Source organism: Callithrix jacchus, chromosome 1, assembly GCF_049354715.1.
Source record: "Callithrix jacchus isolate 240 chromosome 1, calJac240_pri, whole genome shotgun sequence".
Classification (NCBI taxonomy): domain Eukaryota; kingdom Metazoa; phylum Chordata; class Mammalia; order Primates; family Cebidae; genus Callithrix; species Callithrix jacchus.
The window spans coordinates 178,684,048-178,703,268 of record NC_133502.1 but is presented as its reverse complement, the minus strand read 5'-3'; the positions used below and the strand labels follow the sequence as shown (position 1 = coordinate 178,703,268).

The 19,221-nt window shown below is 44.1% G+C and overlaps 1 protein-coding gene, 1 non-coding gene and 1 pseudogene across 4 annotated transcripts in view; all 3 read right to left on the bottom strand.

Moving 5' to 3' along the window:
- GPR107 (G protein-coupled receptor 107) overlaps positions 1–19,221 on the bottom strand; it is an 80,875-nt gene that overhangs the window by 28,333 nt on the left and 33,321 nt on the right. For both annotated transcript variants that reach the window (XM_035260357.3, XM_078329483.1), the window contains exons 8-14: positions 16,065–16,172; positions 14,959–15,092; positions 10,077–10,152; positions 9,264–9,337; positions 8,778–8,895; positions 4,925–5,055; positions 2,056–2,099 (exon numbers count right to left, since the gene is read on the bottom strand). In XM_035260357.3, the coding sequence (XP_035116248.1) occupies positions 2,056–2,099; positions 4,925–5,055; positions 8,778–8,895; positions 9,264–9,337; positions 10,077–10,152; positions 14,959–15,092; positions 16,065–16,172 (685 nt within the window). The remainder of the gene's footprint in view (positions 1–2,055; positions 2,100–4,924; positions 5,056–8,777; positions 8,896–9,263; positions 9,338–10,076; positions 10,153–14,958; positions 15,093–16,064; positions 16,173–19,221) is intronic.
- LOC118148348 (U7 small nuclear RNA) lies at positions 7,760–7,821 on the bottom strand. The gene has a single exon (XR_004735128.1). It is a non-coding gene; the product is annotated as a U7 small nuclear RNA (small nuclear RNA).
- On the bottom strand, positions 17,010–18,749 carry LOC108589618 (activated RNA polymerase II transcriptional coactivator p15 pseudogene; annotated as a pseudogene). The gene is made up of 2 exons (XR_008475635.1): positions 18,738–18,749; positions 17,010–17,643 (listed from the first exon to the last, which is right to left on the bottom strand). The product of XR_008475635.1 is annotated as an activated RNA polymerase II transcriptional coactivator p15 pseudogene (transcript).

Below are 19,221 nucleotides of genomic sequence, written 5' to 3'. Positions count from 1 at the left end.
AAGCAGGGGTCGGGGAGGAGGTGAAAAAGGCAGGAATTAACCAAGGGGCAGGATGGGGAAAGGAGAAACACACAGGTAAGCTTCGCCAATGGAAAACACTGCCCTTGGGATTTTTTTATACACTTTTAGCCAAACAGCTGAAAGAACCAATGAGAAATACAGAAGTGTCTAAGATGAAAAAGTTAAAACAGTCTCATCATGACTTAACAAGAAAAATCCTACCTGTTCGCCGTTACAAATATAATAGAATTACCTTCTTATATCACAGGAATAGAAGAAAAATAAGGACAAGAATATCCCCAAACAGGCTGGGCACAGCGGCTCACACCTGTACTCCCAGCGCTTTGGGAGGCTGAGGCAGGTGGACCAATTGAGGTCAGGAGTTTGAGACCAGCCTGGCCAATGTGGTGAAACCCCATCTCTACTAAAAACACAAAACTTAAACAAGTGTGGTAGCAAGCACCTGTAATCCCAGCGACTCAGGAGACTGAAGAAGGAGAATTGCTTGAACCCAGAGGCTACAGTGAGCAGAGATCGTGCCACTGCACTCCAGCAGCAGCTTGGGTGACAGGGAGAAACTCTGTCTCAAAAAAAAAGAACATTTGCTTATAGCCATTACTGGAGATAGTGGGGGGGGTGGGGGGAGAACATGCCCAAACAATTATCCCCAGAGGCGGATTTGTACTTCCTGACTTGAGTTTTTCTACTGATGGCAGCATGCTTTACTGGACTCCAAGAAAGACTCTACAGCCAGGCTAGAAACAAAAGCTCTGCGACTCCTGCTAAAATCCACTGAAAAGAACCTATCACAAGACACTCCAGAGGGAAAAGAAGGGAACCTAGTGCCTTTGAGGGATAAAATGAGAAAACGAGAGAAGGGCTATTCCCCGAACTAGAAACAAAACAAACGCTGGCGCAGGTCACAGAAGCCACGTGGGCCTTGGGAGACTGGTCTCTGAGCACTGACCAAAGCTCCTGGCCTGGGTCAGACTTGCACACAGGCTGCCCAGAAGCAAGAGTGACATGAGCCTGGACAGCAGGATGCCATACTATCTGTTCCAGGCCCAAACTGGTGAGATCCTCCGGAATACTGTGCCCTAAATAATAGGGTTGACCCTGGCGTGAAGCTCAAAGTCATGTTTAATTCAACTTAAAGAAATAATGTGTTATTAGTTGCATACTAGGTTTATGAAATAAGATTTACAGCCACTACACATTTTCCAAATTTTCTAAAATGAATCTACATTGGCTTTATAATCAGAAATAAGGTCAGCAATGAAACTTTATTAACAACAAAAACCTGTTTATTATTCATAACCTGCCTTAAAGAATGTTAATATCCACACTTGGCGTATGGATCGAGGCAGTTCTGGGCTTTCGGAGAGAAAGCACTGCCCCTTACATCCTTGGGGTCTGAAATTCCCACTGGTCCCATGGCAGCCTGTGGTCATGAGCATTATTCAAATAAGACCAGAACCACACAAAACATTTTCTTTTCAGCTTCTCTTCTGACTTAGGGGGCATGACTGAAAAATCAAAGAGATGCAAAAGGGCTATAAAGGGCACAACCATTTCATATCAGGTAATTTTCAAGGTTCCTTCTGTCATCAGAGTCTCACTTTAAATTAACACCAACACATCTATTTTGAAAGTGTGTGAAATCAGCAAGCAGCCAGAGCTCCTTATACATAGCCATCTCCAATCCATTATCCCTCCTGTTCTCACAGTGAAGTGTTATCTGGCCCTTCCAAGACAAGATTTTCTCTTCCTGACTCAGTTCTGAGAAGGTGACAATCATAATCACGAGTGGAAATGAAATGAATCATCTTAATAAGCAGCAGTCACCCCCAGCCTCCTCCTCATACAACTGGTGCTGCACCTCCTTCTCCAAACCATCTCTGGCTGCTCTCAGGAAGTGGACTGCAGGCCTCCCCTAGCTCACCTCCCAGGAAGACAGCATCTTGAGACCACAGGCTGCCCCTACTCCTCCACAGTTCCCCAGCATGGGGGTTCAGAGCAAGCTGAAGAACACAAAATGAGCACGAGGGAACTTACCTTTTCCATCTGTTGCTGATGCTTCTTGTAAATGTCTGATTGACCTAAAAATAAACATTTAGAGCACAAAAAGTTAGCTGACAAATCTGCACTCCTCTCTCGTTCCAGCTCTAGTAACTTGGGGCCGTGAATTCCTCAATTATATGCTGAAAGGTTGGACTAGATCACTTTACTCTCCCTAAAACGGAGGAGGGTGGATAATCAAGTCTAGAGGTAAAGTCGCCCTCTGCTGGCCAAATCTGTGGCAGTCTAGCAGAAACCAGAGTATGAGGAGAAAACAAAACTCCACTCCCACAACCATCACCCTACCCAACACTCCCACGACAATGGAGCCTCACGGAGCCCACCTGCCACAAGGAGAGAATAAACCCAGAAGAAAGTCACCAGCTGACTTCTAGAGTCTAAGTCCAGGAGCTGTGAATATGTTGCTCCATGCAAACTCATTTCATTGAGTGGAGATTTTTAATATTGCTGAAAAATGCCAGCCTGCAGGGGCCGTTTTAGGCTGTGATGTGCTGGTAACTAATGACCATCATTACAGTTCAGGCAGGGGAACATTAACATTATTACAAAAGCAGCAGGTGAGAAGTGGAGGCACCATGCAAAGCTACCAATGGAGAGACTGGCCTGAGGGATGAGCAGGGCACAGGCAGACAGGGCTGCTTGAGGGAAGCCAGCATGGGTCTGACACTCACTCACTCTAGTCAGCAAATCGATTACTTTTCCTAAATCCTCCGTAATTTGCTCATCCATGAGAGGGGCTATTTGCCTGAGAACTGAATGCAACACCACATGCAAGTTACCCAGTACACTGCTGGCCCTGAACCAATGCTGGCTGAATAGGAATATTTGAAAGTATTATTAATCTTGAATCGCCTCTCCAGTACTTACTTTTTTTATTTTACGGTAATTTTCAGGATATTTACCTTAAGGAATTTTTGCATTTGGCATCTGCTCATTAGTGTTGAAATTAACAATGGGCAGGAAATGGCTGCTTACAACTGGACAGCCTGTTGGCATTCCTTATATTTTACTGTTCTGATAGTGGCATGTGTAAAAGTAGGGCATGAACCTCTGTTCCCTAGTAAGATGCTCTTTCTATCTGGAAACAGTGCTGGACACCCTATGTTACAGATGCCCAAGTAACTAATTCCTGTACAGGGCGGCAGGAGACTGCAGTGAACATGAAGAGTCATTCATATTCCAGTGGGTACAGGGGAATCCTAGAACTTTGAGAGGCTGAGGTAAGAAGATCATTTGAACCCAGGAGTTTGAGACTAGCCTGCATAAAATGGCAAAACTCTATGTCTACAAAAAATTAGCTGGGTATGGTAGTGTGAGCTACCCAGGAGGCTGAGGAGGGAGCATCATTCATACTCTCTTCTATGCTGGTAGCTGTTGGCTGAACTGATACTAACTAGATCATGTGTGATGTATGATGGAATTAGTGTGAAGAGTGAATCTAACTGGCTGGAATGAGAAGTACTGTCCACTGATACCATTAACTGACAAACCCCAGCATCCTCAAAAATATTAATTTACTGGATGGGGCATTGCAAGAAGCAGCACCTTGGCCGGGTGCAGTGGCTCACGCCTGTAATTCCAGGACTTTAGGAGGCCAAGGCAGGCAGACCACCTGAGGTCAGGAGTTCAAGACCAGCTTGTCCAACATGGCAAAACCCTGTCTCTACTAAAAATACAAAAAAAAATTAGCCAGGAGTGATGGCACGTGCCTGTAATCCCAGCTACTCAGGAGGCTGAGGCAGGAGAATCACCTGAACTTGGGAGGCAGAAGTTACAGTGAGCCGAGATCACACCACTGCACTCTGGCCTGGGCAATGAGAGCGAAACAACGTCTTGAGAGGGGGAAAAAAAGAAGCACCTCAGTTCTAATGGAAGAACACAGGTAAATCTATTTTCTTTAAACTTTATTTCAAAAGAACTGCATTCCAAAAGCCATGGAATTTGATCACTAAGGGTGAAGTTAAGTGTTCTACTGCTGCTAGCCTTCTCAATTTCTGCCACTCTGCATGTGATTTAATAAGGATATTCTCTCTCATCAACCACTGACTTGACACTAACACTTCTTTACACAGAACCAAAGCACAATCTATGCATCTAAACTGTGCCATTTCTAGGAATGGAGCAAACCATTCTGAAGATATCAAAAATGTTTGTGTGCTGAGAACTAACACTAGTTTTATGTTAATGAACTTCCTCATTTTCCACCTAAGTTGGCAGGAACTGGCTGCTTATGGAATTACCCCAACTCCCCCTCCACCACCACAAATTCAGGCTGCTACTTTCAATTGCTACCAAGTTCTCATTTCTCAATTCTATTGTCTTAGAACTCTGTTAAATGCCAGCTCATGGTGACTGATTAACTCTATCAAAATCCCCTGGGTAACTTGAAAACGACACAGGGTTCTGCTCCTGGAGACTGATTCAGGTCAATCTGGGACTCAGAAAGCTGTACTTTTTTTTTTTTTTTTTTTTTTTTTGAGATCAAGTCTTGCACTGTTGCCCGGGCTGGAGTGTGATCTTGGCTCACTGCAACCTCCACCTCAGCCTCCCGGGTAGCTGGGATTACAGGCACCTGCCACCACGCCCAGCTGATTTTTTTGTATTTTTAGTGGAGATGGGGTTTCATTATGTTGAGCAAGCTGGTCTTGAACTCCTAACCTTGTGATCCACCCACCTAGGCCTCCCAAAGTGCTGGGATTACAGGCGTGAGCCACCGCACCCGGCCTGAAAGCTGTACTTTTAAACACACATCCCATGCAATTGAGATCAATTTGGGAATGGCCAGTTCAGCTGGCAGGCTTGACAGCCAAGCTGTCACATGCCTCCCTTCCTGTGGGCTACTCACCACACCACTGGGAAGAGGATGGCACCACAACACAGCAGGTCAACCAGAAACAGAGAGTCCTTCCATAAGCCATATTCAGTCGTGCCCTCTTCGGTGGACTCTATGATGATGTAGGCTACATTTGCCAGGACCTACAGACATGAGAATTTGCTGAGGCCCCAAAGCCTGGGTGAACTGTTACAATGCTAGCAGCCCCAGTGTGGGGTATACACCTTTGCCTCTATCTAGATCCCAATCTGTGACCACAGCATTCTCTCCAGTCCCACATGCTCTTCCAGAACTCTGCCATTCTGCTATCGAAAAGGAGAGTCTCCGTACCATCCCTTTGAACCTGAACAGGCCTGTAATTGCTCTAATACGGCAAGATGGAAGGGATGCTGTGTGATTTCCAAGGTAGATAAAGCTTCCACCCAGCTCTCTTGGGACCTTTGAACCCTTAGCCTTCTTGTAAGAAGTCTGGCAACCCTGAAACTGCCATGCTGTAGAGACCATGCAGAGATGGAAAGACACCCAAAGACCCCCCAGGAGCCCCAGATGTCCCAATCCCCACCTGAGCAAGCTTCTCAACCCAGAAGACAGATGCGAGTGGAGACTTCAAGATGCTCCCAGCCAGGGTGTGACAATGACCATAGACCCAAGTCAGACCTACCTCGCTAGCCACTCTTGAATTCCTAACTCACAAAAACTGAGAGAATGAAGGGTTATTGCTGTTTTAAGTCACTGAATTTTGGGGTGATTTGTTATGCAGCAATAAATAACAAGGACACTTTGCTTTTTAGACACCCCTAACCTAGTGGAGTTGCTCAGGTGCTGGATAGGTGGCACTTAACACCCTATTTAGCCACAATGCCCACACTTCAGGCTCTGGTGCTCAGTGACAATAACTCATCTAAGCACCAGACAATGGAACTGTGTTTTCAGAGACCAGAGCAGTGATAATGACTGACTCCAGCCCCACAGCTGAGTGCCACGCTGCTGTTCATGGGATCCTTCAAGTCCAGCTCCCCCAACACAGGACACGGCACAGCTCTTCCTCTGAGATTCACCAGTGTCCGTGTACTGCTTTTCCTTCCAAAGCCAAGGGCTTTGCCTCATGTACTCAGGCCCATAGTTAGGTTCTTAGCATAATAAAAGTATTTATAAAAAGTCTTTCTGGGCCAGGCATGCTGGCTCATGCCTGTAATCCCAGCACTTTGGGAGGCCATGGTGAAGGATCATGAGGTCAAGAGATGGAGACCATCCTGGCCAACATGGTGAAACTCCATCTCTACTGAAAACACAAAAATTAGCTGGGCGTGATGTTACGCGTCTATAGTCCCAGCGACTCAGGAGGCTGAGGCAGGAGAATTACTTGAGGCAGGGAGGCAGAGGGTGCAGTGAGCCTAGATCGCACTACTGCATTCCAGCCTGGCAACAGAGCCAGACTCTGTCTCAAAAAAAAAGTCTTTCCGCTGGCTGAACTGAGATGGCACAGAGCATAAAGGAAACTTACCACTTAGAATACATCCTTTGAAGATTACCACTGGGAAGGGATGCAGAGATTATCATTCCACCTATATACCCCAACACTCTGGCTGACTTGCTGTAAAGGTAACCCTTCACGCTTTCGCATGGAATGTAAAATCTGTAGTGCTCTTATTTGGGAAGTCTCTAAGTGTAATTCCTCTTTCTATACAGGACTTAGAAATCAAATTATCACTGAGGCTTCATTTAATACTAATGCAAAAATTATCTGAAATTTCAGTCTCCCACTGCCACCCAGCTTCTGTGTTCTTCCCTGTCCCGAGGTCCTCATGAAGCCCTGTCTATCCAAAACACTTGCATCTGCGGCTCTATCTAAAAAGACAAAGTAAGGCTGGGTGCAGCGGCTCATACCTGTCATCCCAGCACTTTGGGGAGCAAGGCAGAAGGATCACTTGAGCCCAGGAGTTCGACACCAAAATAGTGAGGCAAAATAGTGAGACCCTGTCTCTACTAAAAAAAAAAAAAAATTTTTAATTAGTCAGGTGTGATGGTGTGCACCTGTGGTCCCAGCTACTTGGGAGACTGAGGCAGGAGGATCGCCTGAGCCCAGGAGTTCAAGGATGCAGTGAGCCATGATCACCACTGCACTCCAGCCTGGGCAACAGAGTGATGCAGTCTAAAAATAAAAAGACAAAGTAGAAAACAAAGGCTTTCACGTCTTAAATTCAAAATTCCATTTTGTTCTTAATTCACACACTACATGAGAGAAAGAATGTTCCCAGAGGTGCCTGTGTTGAACAGGGTGCCGAGAGCATTCTTGAAACATCATTTACATGGACGCCATTTACTCCTTACCTAGACACTTTCAGTCACTGCCCGTGGCCAAAAGGAAGCAGTTCTAACTTTTCAGGCTGACATTCAAGGCCCTCTCAGACTAGTTCCATTGTCTAAATAGTCATAACTTTCTTAATTTGTTAAATGTCATTATTTTCTCAGAGTGATATTCTGGGGATGGATGTGTTTGTATGTATGTGTGTCTGTCTGTCTGTCTGTCTGCCTGCCTGCCTGCCTGCCTGCCTGCCTTTCAGGGAAGCCCAGGACAGGGAAGCTGGAGGGCTATGCCCCATGACAGCACAGTTCAGGCTGCTGGGGAGAGACTCTAAAGGATGAGGGAATCTGCTAAAGGGAAGCAGCACAGGCAGCCATGTGGCAACCCACGCTCCATCATTCACAACTCTAAGACCTCGCAGGCTAGAGGCCTGTCTGGCTGAAGTGGCCCTGGTGGCTCAACAACCGGGGACCAGCAGAGTCCCTCAGCACGTGTGCTTAGCAGGCAGCAGGGTCACCTGTATCTTTTTTTTTCTTTTTGAGAGGGGCTTTCTGGCAAAACCCAGAAAGCCTGCTAAACAAATTCTAAAACAGCTGTAACACTAGGATCACGCCCCTGCCTCTGTCACATTCCTCTCCTTAAACACCCAGACCAGCCCCATCTCTGTCACAAAGCCCTCCTTGACCCTTCCAACTTGAGTGCTTACTCTCTCCCCGGAAACCCAGAGCAACTGGCCTGTGCCATTCATTTGATGTCAACACACGTTCCTCATCATTGAACATGAGGGTAGATAAGGTTTGTTAGAACTCAGAGAGTAGCTTTGCTGCAAACTCTGCCAGAGTCATTTGGGCTGATGTGGGTGCCTCAGGAGTTGTCCCCTTCTACCCACCATCTTCCACAATTACGTTATGCTCCAAAATGTGAGAATAGCTGATGGGGACAACTTCATCAAACAAATGCTGTCTGGTCAAACAGAGCAGAATAGTTGTTCATCCCTGCTATAATCTCTCTGTTTATTGGAAGTTCTTTACATCCAAGTTCAGCCTCCAGTAAGACTAGCCTCCACCCCCAAGAGATTCACAGCCTTATAAGGCTGGCCTCGGCCCTCAGCCCCAAACATGGTAAGGATTTAGGAAATGTATGCCCCTCAGGTCTACTACATATTCTATCTGTGGAAACTCACTGGTGTCGTTAACAGTTTTAAAATACTTTGTTCATAAAATCACTACATCTCTGAGCTTCCTCACCAACAGCACCATTTTGTTATGAAGGAAACAGTATGAAGAAAAAACAGTACTGTGTGTCTCCTACATTGTCAACAGCTCTCTATGCAAAATCTTGGCGCCCAAAGGCTAGTGGCTGGCTGATGGCCAAGCATCTCCCAGTGCAATGACCTGAACAGTCTATTCAGAATTCAGGAAGACAATCCCAGTCTTCAACCTCCACTAGCAGTAGCTGGGGTTTCAGGGTAAGCTGATCCCCTCTTCCCATATAGGCTTGGCGCAGAGCCCTGCTAAGTGCCAAGAGAGGAAGTGACAAACAGGATGAGCGTTCCTTTACCTGGAGTGGGATGACAATCATGAAGATCTTTTTGTCTTTATCGGAAAGGATGTGCTTGATGAAAGCCCAGCCAGTGCCAATGAGTGCAATGGTGATGAAGAGTAGTGCCCCTTTCAAACTGGAAGGGAAAACAAGGAACAGACACCAGCGGGTCTCTTTAGACTTTCACTGCCAGTTACATTGCACAGCTCATTCTATGAGTTCACAAGCTTCTTACAAAAGACAGCCAGCCAAATTCAGGAAATCCATCATACATGAGCCATTAAGTTAGCTCTGCACCCCACAGCCTGAACAGCCAATGGCCACAGAGAGGCAGGAGCATGCCACTAAGCCCGAATTCTCAAATTTGGACAGCCACCCATGAGCTCCACTCCTCCTGTATGGCAGGGTCCCAGACAGGCTGCCACAGGAGTGCAGGTTGTTGCCCACCCCCACTTCTCTTGTATGTCATTTCCTGGTATATTTCACGTGTGCCTGCATACTTACAGGTGAGTGATGTAGTACACAACAGCCCAGCCTTCAATAGGGAAGCCCTGGGAGGAGATGTAGTGGTAGTCAATCTGAAATCAAACAACTGTCGTTCAGAATCACGCATTACTACATGGTTCCAAAAAGAATCTTAGAACTTGGACCCAGAAGGGAAATTATCCAAATAACTGTCATTTTGGGGCACTGTCGGATATATGATTGCCTTTTCCAAGGACGACATTTTCAAGTGCAGTGAAGAGTACACGTCTAGAGACTGTCACCCTTGCAAGTGTAGTCCACAAGTACTTGGAGGCCCACAGACGGGGGAAGTCGTGATCTCACCCCCATGGGCAAGTTCGTTTTAATTTGCCTAAGTTCTAAATGCTCAAAGCTGAAGCTCAGTTCTCACGCCTCCAGTTTTATCGCATCGATTTTCTCTCAGATAAATCTGCCAATACGGAATTGAACTTCAAATCACATAGGAACATGAGGGAATATTTAGAAACATAAAAAAGTCACGGAAACAATTTAGCGGGTGGCACGCTCATCTCTAGAAATGCTAAAAAAAAAATTAATAAATAGAAACAGTGTTGTAGAAAAACTGTAGGTCTATAAGCAGTATCAGAAGATGTCTGAAGTCTGGTATGAGGGGAGGTAGTAATCATCTACCCGCATGGCCAGGCCCTCCCAGACAAGAGGAGGCTTTATGAGAAATGTATTCTCCATCTTTGTTTGCCACCAATCTATCCCCTTTCTTCAAATTTCTTTTGCCTGTTCGTATAGGCATTATATGTAATTTCATGAACGGTCCCCAAAATGCGGAATACATACTGCATGGAACACCAAGGAAAGAGACTTGGTGAACGGAAGGGCCGCCATCAGCCAGTGGATTTTAAATACATCATTCCTATAAAAATAGAGAGAAAAAAAATTAAAGGAAGATTCCATTCTCCCAAAGGACAGCCAAAGCTCCAGATATCAGCTATATTTATAGGAAGGCAGGAAATACAATCTGTGCAAACCACAAACATAAAACTTTTTTTTTTTTTGAAACAGGGTCTCATTCTATTGTCTAGGCTGGAGTATAGTGGTGACATCACGGCTCACTACAGCCTTGAACTCCTCAGCTCAAGTGATCAAGCAGCTCTCAGGAAGTTGAGGTTGGAGGATAGCTTCAGGTGTACACCACCATGCCCAACTAATTTTATTTTGTATTTTTTATACAGAAAGAGTTTTGCTAATTCACCCACCTTGGCCTCCCAAAGTGTTGATATTAGAGGCATGAGCCACTACATCCAGATAAAAAATATTTTTTTTTTTTTTTGAGATGGAGTCTTGCTCTGTCACCCAGGCTGGAGTGCAGTGGCACAAACTTGGCTCACTGAAAACTCTGCCTCCTGGGATCAAAAGATGCCCCTGCCTCAGCCTCCAGAGTATCTGGGATTACAGGTGTGTGCCACAATTTCCAGCTAATTTTTGTATGTTTAGTAGAGATAAGGTTTCACCACATTGGCCAGGCTGGTCTTGAACTCCTGACCTCAAGTAATCCACCCCCCCATCAGCCTCCTAAAGTGCTAGAATTACCGGTGTGAGCCACCACACCCGGCTACTTTTTTAACAAAGTACTTTTTGCTGGTCAAAAAGGTCTTGAATAGAGTCCTAAAGTAATCTCTGATACACAATTTAATGTTGTGAATGAACGTGAAGAGTTATGCACTGAAACCAGACATGACAGGTTCCAACTCTTGAGTAAATGGAAATCTAATACAGCCTGCCAGCTTGCTCCCAGAAACCACCCTGGGAAAGCCAAAGGCAAGAATGAGGTAGATGGACTTGAGAAAACAGCACAGAACACCCAGGAAAGCAGAAAGCGATTACAAACAGCTGTAGGGAAGTCTGCAGCCCAGAGTAGGGGGGTTGGGAGCCAGCAGCAGAGATGTGTGAGGGGAAAGTGCTGGGGTCATGCTCCTTTCTCTCTCCTTCATGGCTGGTGTCTTCAAATACCCCACACCAGTGAGATAAAGCACCCATTCCCCTGCCCACCCCATCACAGGTACTAGTCCACCTTTGGGCTTCTGGGCATTAAATGCCTCTACTCTTTCCTGTCTCCCCTTAAGAATTAACCTAATAGAACATATAAGACTATTACAAGGCTGGGTGCAGTGGCTCACGCCTGTAATCCCAGCACTTAGGGAGGCTGAGGTGGGAGGATTACTTGAGCCCAAGAGTTTGAGATCAGCTTGGACAAGATGGCGAAACTGTCTCTACCAAAAATACACAAAGTTAGCTAGGTGTGGTGGTGCGCACCTGTAGGTCCAGCTACTTGGGAGGCTGAGGTGGGAGAATCACTTCAGCCCAGGAGGCAGAGGCTGCAGTGAGCCATGACTACGTCACTGTACTCCAGCCTGGGAGACAGAGCGAGCCCTTGTCTCGAAACAAACAAACAGTCTCAAAACAAAAGTTTAGCCAAGAGTGGTAGTGTGTGCCTACAGTTTCAGCTATTCGGGAGGCTAAGGTGGGAGAATCACTTGAGCTCAGGAGTTTGAGGCTGCAGGAAGCCTTGATCACGCCACCACTCCAGCCTGGGTAACACTGTGAGAGCCTGTCTCAAAAAAAAGCAACAGGCAGCCACAAGAAGGGAAACCGATATGGTTAACGAGACCCCAAAATGATAATCCACATCACTAATATTCAGAGAAATGCAAAATAAAAGAGGTTACCAGTGTATACCCATCAGACTAGCAAAAATGAAGACATCAGTATTGGTGAGAATGTGGAGAAACAGCAAACCTTATGTATACACCACTGGTAGACATATAAACCTATATGCCAGGCTGGAAGGCAATCTGGCCCTTAATGAAATTAACCGATGGCCAGGTGTTATGGCTTATGCCTGTAATCCCAGCACTTTGGGAGGCTAAGGCAGGAGGATCACTTGAGGCCAGGAGTTCAAGACCAGCCTAGCCAACATGGTGAAACCCCGTCTCTACTAAAAGTACAAAAATTAGCCAGGCATGGTAGTGTGTGCCTGTAGTCCCAGCTACTTAGGAGGCTGAGGCACAGGAATTGCTTGTACTCAGGAGGCGGAGGTTGCAATGAGCCGAGATGGTGCCATTGCACTCCAGCTTGGGTGACAGAGTGAGACCCTGTCTCAAAAAAGAAAAGAAATTAACTACCCATGGCACAGTGTGCTGCCTTCCGGAACTGCAGCTCGGAGGCTGTACAGATCCATACGGGACCTTAGGAGGTTCATGCCAGCATTGGCTGGGGTATCAGGGAAACGTATGCAGCCCAGGCTGTGTCCATCACTAAAGGACCAAAGCAGTCAAACATGAGGACAGAGAGCATGGGATGCTGTGGAGTAGGTAAAAAAATCAATGAATGAGACGCACACTCAGCCATATGGCTAGATCATAGAAAGGATATTACTGAGTGAAAAATGTATGAGAACAATGTCTACAAATATTTTATGTAAATTTAAAATACATGCAACACAATAAACAGTACTTATTTATAAGAAATATCCAAAAATGATGCTGGGTGCGTGGCACTTTGGGAGCCCAAGGTGGGCAGATCACCTGAGGTCAGGAGTTCGAGACCATCCTGGGCAACATGGTGAAATCCTGTCTCTACCAAAAATACAAAAATTAGCCAGGTATGGTGGTACATGCCTATAATCCCAGCTACTCGGGAGGCTGAGGCAGAATTGCTTGAACCCAGGAGGCGGAGGTTGCAGTGAGCCGAGATTACACCACTGCACTCCAGCCTGGGTGATAAGAGACTCCGTCTCAAAAAAAAAAAAAAAATCAAAAAACGCATACAAAACACATCTGAGCAGTTCTCCATGGCTGGGAAGGAGTGGGAGAGGGGACAGGAAATGAAAGGGACCAATAGAGAAGGCCTGGCACCGAGTGATAATGAGAGTGTGCCACAATGTGATGTCAGTTTCCGGGCTCATTTCCTCCCCCGTACTTTCCTATTCCAGTGCTCACCTACTTGAAGGTCAAATAGGAAGTCAAGGCCAGAATCATCTGTAACTAGTCAATGGCAATGAGATTTACCTAGAGTATAAAACCACCCACCGCAAAGAGCTGTGCTCATTCACACACTCCAGTAACCTTGACTTGCAGTCCACAGTTAGAAGTGCAGTGAGCCGTGACTGTGTGGGGCAGAGACGTGATGGAAAGAACAAGCCTCACTGACCTTGGCTCAAATACTAGTTCTACCTACACTCGAAGCTGGGAGGGGCCTGATACATACTAGCAAGCAGACCCGGGTTCCAGTCCTAGCCCTGTCGGGTGACACTGGCTCTCGTTTCCCCTCTCTTCAATAAATGAGGCAAAGGTCTCTCAGTTGCTTCCAGCTTTCAGGGGCCTGTGAAATGTACCTCGTGGCCTTGGTCACATGCCTTTATATCATTGGGTTTCCAACCTACCAGAACTGACTCTAAGACTCCTGGGAAAACACTGGCAGGGCTTAAGTGAGAGACTTTCCTCCATGCACCCTATACTCCAACAAAAATTAAAGATGAGATTTGTACACAATAGGTCAGCCTCATTTAACCACAGATTGAAAACTGTTACCACAATTTGACAGAGTGAGACTCCATCTCAAAAAGAAAGAAAGAAAAGTAAAAAAAGGAAATGGGGTCTTGCTATGTTGCCCAAGATGGTCTCAAATTCATGGACTCAAGTGCTCCTCCTGCCTTGGCTTCCCAAAGCACTGGGATTACAGGCATAAGCCACCACACTCAGCCCATAGGATTCTTTCTTAGTAACTGCTGCTTGTTAATCTAGTCCAAATATGATTATGTAGGTTCTTCCCAAGTAAACAAAAAAATCTTTCCATCTGGTGGGTATACAGGATACCACAACAAATAGGTAACAGCAACTGAACCCACCCAGAGTCTAATATACCAGAGTCTGAGCATTTCCATTAAAACACAATCAAGCTAGCAGGGATTAAAGACGTCTCCCATTTCCACTCCAGAGAAAGAGGTATTTCAGGGTGCTTAATTATTTTATGAATTTGAATCAATCTATATTATAATAGCATATTCGCATACCATCACTTACTCAGTTTATGGGTCTTATAATACTTTACACAATTCTCTAACTGAATATTAATATTTTGTTTTCAATTTTCTTGGAAGGAGAAAGAATTCCCGCATATGCAGCTGCTCCCCTCAAGAACCAAGTACAGGAAGTTAAAGCCTCAGGGGTTTCAGAAAAAGACTAAAACCCAGGCAGATGGGCTTTGAAGAGGTTTTGTCCAGTGACAAGCATCTGGAAGTCAATGCAGAGAATCTATCCCAGCACAACTTTGAGCCAAGGCCTTCAGTGCTCTCGCCAGGCAGTCATCGTCACTAACTTCCTCTCCAGAATAAACAGCCCCTCAATGAGACCCATGTGTTTACTCCCAGTCCTGGACTGTGGGATCTCCACTATGTCTATTTTGCTTGCATATTATCAAAAATATTTAGATGTGCTTTTTAAACAAACAACGGGAAGTGAACAGACACCAAGGCATGCAAAGGCCTCCCACACCATAATGCTCCCGCACAGTCTTCCTAGTGTTTCCAGGAAGACGCCCTTCGAAAGGAACAAGACTGCTCAGTGCCAACTGCCTCCAAGTTCAGAAGCCCACAAAAACTGAAATTATCCAAATCCCAACTCATTCTTAAGTTGAAGGGCTCAAAGAAGTAATAGTTTACCGTCGTTTTCGAAGGATATGAATCCAGATGGTCCCCGAAAGAAAGAAAAAAAAGGCCATTGAGATGTATAATTTGGGGAGAGGAATTTCTCCTGCTGAGAGGTAGCTGTCTGGATTCTTCTCTGTGATGTCAATCTGAAACGAGCATGAAATTAATTTTTACTTTTCAGGAACACATCATCCTTTATTCAGCAATTTGCAATCTTAGCTATCTCACTTAGGCTTAGAGAGTGAGTACCAGTGGCTGGGCGTGGTAGCTCCCACCTGTAATCTCAGCACTTTGGGAGGCTAAAGCGGGTGGATCACCTGAGGTCAGGAGTTCAGTACCAGCCTGGCCAACATGATGAAACCCCGTCTCTACTAAAAATACAAAAAAAAAAATCAGCCAGGTGTTGTGGCAAGTACCTGTAATCCCAGCTACTCGGGATGCTGAGGCAGAAGAATTGCTTGAATGTGGGAAGTGGAGGTTGCAGTGAGCTGAGATCATGCCACTGAACTCCAGCCTGGACAACAAGAGTGAAACTCAGTCTTGGGGGACAAAAAAGTGAATGCCAGCAAATAACAACCACACTCCCTTTTTTTTTTCCTAATTTGAGACAGCATCTCACCCTTTTGCCCAGGCTGGAGTGTAGTGGTGCAATCTCGGTTCACTGCAACCTCTGCCTCCTGGGCTCAAGAAATCCTCCCACCTCAGCCTCCTGAGTAGCCGGGACTACAGGTGCACACCACCACGCCTGGCTAATTTTTCATATTTTTTGTAGAGAGGGGGTTTTGCCATGTTGCCCACACTGGTCTCCAACTCTTGGACTCAGGTGATCTGCCCACCTCAACCTCCCAAAGTGCTGGGATTACAGGAGTAAATCACTGCAAACGGCCTTCTGTTTGTTTTTTAACCTAAATCACCCACTTGAAACCACCACATTCTTTTTTTTTTTAAGATGGAGTTTTACTCTTCTCCCCCAGGCTGGAGTGTTATGACATGATCTTGGCTCACTGCAACCTCCACTTCCCAGGTTTAATGTTCTTAAAACCTAATCTTACGCAGAAGTAAATTTTGCATTTTATGCTGACAAAATCCACATAGAACAATCTCCAGACAGTACTCACATCAAGGCTGAATGAAAACTTGTCACTCGGCAATTCATTTCTAAGACATTTATGAAAATAAAGACTGTAAAGGCCTTCTTGGTCATCAGTGCTGATGTTAAAGAAAAACTGAAAGTGAAGAAGAAAACATTTAAAGGTACCCAAACCCTCAGCTATATATATATATTTTTCTTCTTTTATTTTTAAAGTGTTGTTTACTTTTTCCTTCAATTCTATTCAGTTGTATTTTTAAACCTTATAAATAAATTATGAAGATTAATGGACTGAAGGAGATAAAGACAAACTGCTTAAATTATCGACTCTCATGGCAGAGTTTAAACTGATGTTTTCTTTTTCTTTCTTTTTTTTTTTAAGCTTGCACAATTTTTATTAAATCCTAGTCTTAACAATATCTGATGTTACAGACATCATCTCATGAACGTGTTTAATAAGTGAAAGCAAGTCAGATATCTCATTTAAGTCATTATTTTCTGCAGACTAAGCAATAACTACACAGAACACTACGGGTAACGACAAACACCTGCTCAGTTTTCTCACAAGCCATGTTGCTTATCAAACTAGATCTGCTAATATTGAACACAGTAGAGTTGGTGATTGTAGTTCTCATATAAGTACATTATTGAGACAACATTTTGACAGTTTCACTGACGTTCCAAATAAGCATAACATACTCAAAAAAAATAAAGAGTGAAGTAAAAACTGAACATGAAGAGATTAAGTTATAAAAGGAAAATGAGGTAAAAAAAGAGTGAAAAAAATCATTGGGGTGGATTGGAAGAGAACAGATCAAATATGAATCGCACAAACCAAAAGCTTATAAACTCAACGCAATACAAATCCTTTTATTGTAAAAGCTGAGATGAAACTAAAAGATCTATAAAAACTGTTACCTTTGGCCTTAAATAGTTAAGTACCAACGCTTATGATCAGAAAAGGCCACAACAGTTAAGATTGTATTACTTGATTTTATTTTACGCTAGGTGGTGGACACAAAGCAATCCTCCTTAATAAAGCTGACAATTAGCTTTGCTCAACATTTTTAATAATGCACATTAAAAAAAGTATTCATTTTACAAATTCTTCTGCAATCCAAACATACAACAGCTTGAAGAACGACGTTTAGAAAACAAAAGCCAATGTAAAAAGACAGATTAAAACAACTAGAACAGTACAGGTTTTATATGGCTCGAATTTTACAGTTTTCTTACTGCATCATCAATGTCAGAAATCTGTTCCTTCAGCTGGCTCCATTGTTCTGGATTTAAAGAAATACCTTTTCTTCCTGGTTTCATTTCACCTTCTGGATCCATCCAATATTCTCTAATATCAACTAGCACTTTCCCTTTAAAATCTGGAACGCTAACATACCTCATTTTCCCAATCTGAAACATGTTATCATCTCTGCTGCTGCTGCTCTGTTTAGAAGATGAAAGAGCTCTCAAAGTTTCACCTGTCTTTTGCTTCTTTACAGGTTTTTCTGGAGCAACTTGCTTTTCCTCTTTAACTTTTTGTCAACCTCACTGTCAGAATCACTGCCAGAAGAGCTTGAAGAAACAAGCTCCTTTGATTTAGCATCACTCTGCTTGGGGGGGCGTCAGTTGCACACTCTCCTGCTCGCTTGCTCCCGACTCTAAACTGATGTTTTCTTATCCTATGATTCCCCTCTGACATTTTGTTACAATTTTCTTTTTTCCCTTTTTTTTTTTTTTTTTTTTTGAGACGAAGTTTCGCTCATGTTACCCAGACTGGAGTGCAATGGTGCGATCTCGGGTCACTGCAACCTCCGCCTCGTGGGTTCAGGCAATTCTCCTGCCTCAGCCTCCTGAGTAGCTGAGATTACAGGCACGCGCCACCATGCCCGGCTAATTTTTTGTATTTTTAGTAGAGACAGGGTTTCACCATGTTGACCAGGATGGACTCGATCTCTTGACTTCGTGATCCACCCACCTCGGCCTCCCAAAGTGCTGGGATTACAGGCTTGAGCCACCGCACCTGGTCTGTTACAATTTTCAAGTACACAGAACAGCTGCCAATTGTACAGTGAAAGCTACATAGCCACAACCTTGCTTCAACAATGAATATTTTTCTATGCCTGCTCTATCACAGATCTAGACATTTGTGATGGTCTCTGCAGAAGTCTTCAAAGATAACCTAAGACAGTATTTACCTAGTTTTCAAGCTAACATATTATTTTGCTCTTTATAGGCACAAAAAACTCCTTAAAAAAAGAGGCTCACCTCGTACTTGAAAACAACCAGTATTTCATCAAAATTTACAACTATAATTTTAGAGAACAATAACAAAAGCAACATTTTCTATATTTAGACAGTTTTCTGTTTTTCATACATTTCATGAGTTTAGATGAAGTTTAATGTAAACCAAAAGACAGAGAGACTCAGAGAATATGACTTCTTGGTCAAGCCTAAGAAAATTTTACTTCAGCCATAAGTTCTACCAATAAAAAGAAATCTGCCTGAAATATCTTTTTAGGTCTACATATATATACCTATTAAACTACAAAGAAAAGCTAGGAAATGACTATGGTAGCATTTTTCATGATAGGGGTTTCTCTAGAGCTGGGAAGGAACACGAGGGAGACACGAGGTTTCTCAGGTGCTCACATAAAGGTGACTGTTCTTTCTTAACTTCTTCAACTAAATATAAGTACTTTACAGTCTTCTGCATGTATACTGTACCTCACAACTTAGAAGAATCGGGGGGAAAAAGACATCTGACCAAAATAAAAATAAAAGACCAAGAACATGTGAGCTGGAATTATCCAAACAGTTAGACCAGGTACCAAACTCAGTTGTGGTTGTGAATGTGTATGTGTATTTTAGTCCCCTGAGCTAGCCAGAATAAGGAAACTTTCCTAAACACATTGACAACTTCTATTTTAAAAGTAAGATTCAGGGGAAGTCTAAAAAAGATATAAAAGTTGAAAAGATACAATATTTTTTAAAAAGCAATAGAATCACCATGGTTGATCAGAGGAGGCACCTGGCCCTTAGAGACAAAAACGAAACAAAACTGTGAACTCTAGAGTAGGAATAAGGCCTGACAATCCCCTTCCTGCATTTAGGTAGATAAACCACTATCTCCATGCCATGAATGAAGCAGAAGAGCTCAAAATGGACTGCACTGGCCAAGACTGGGA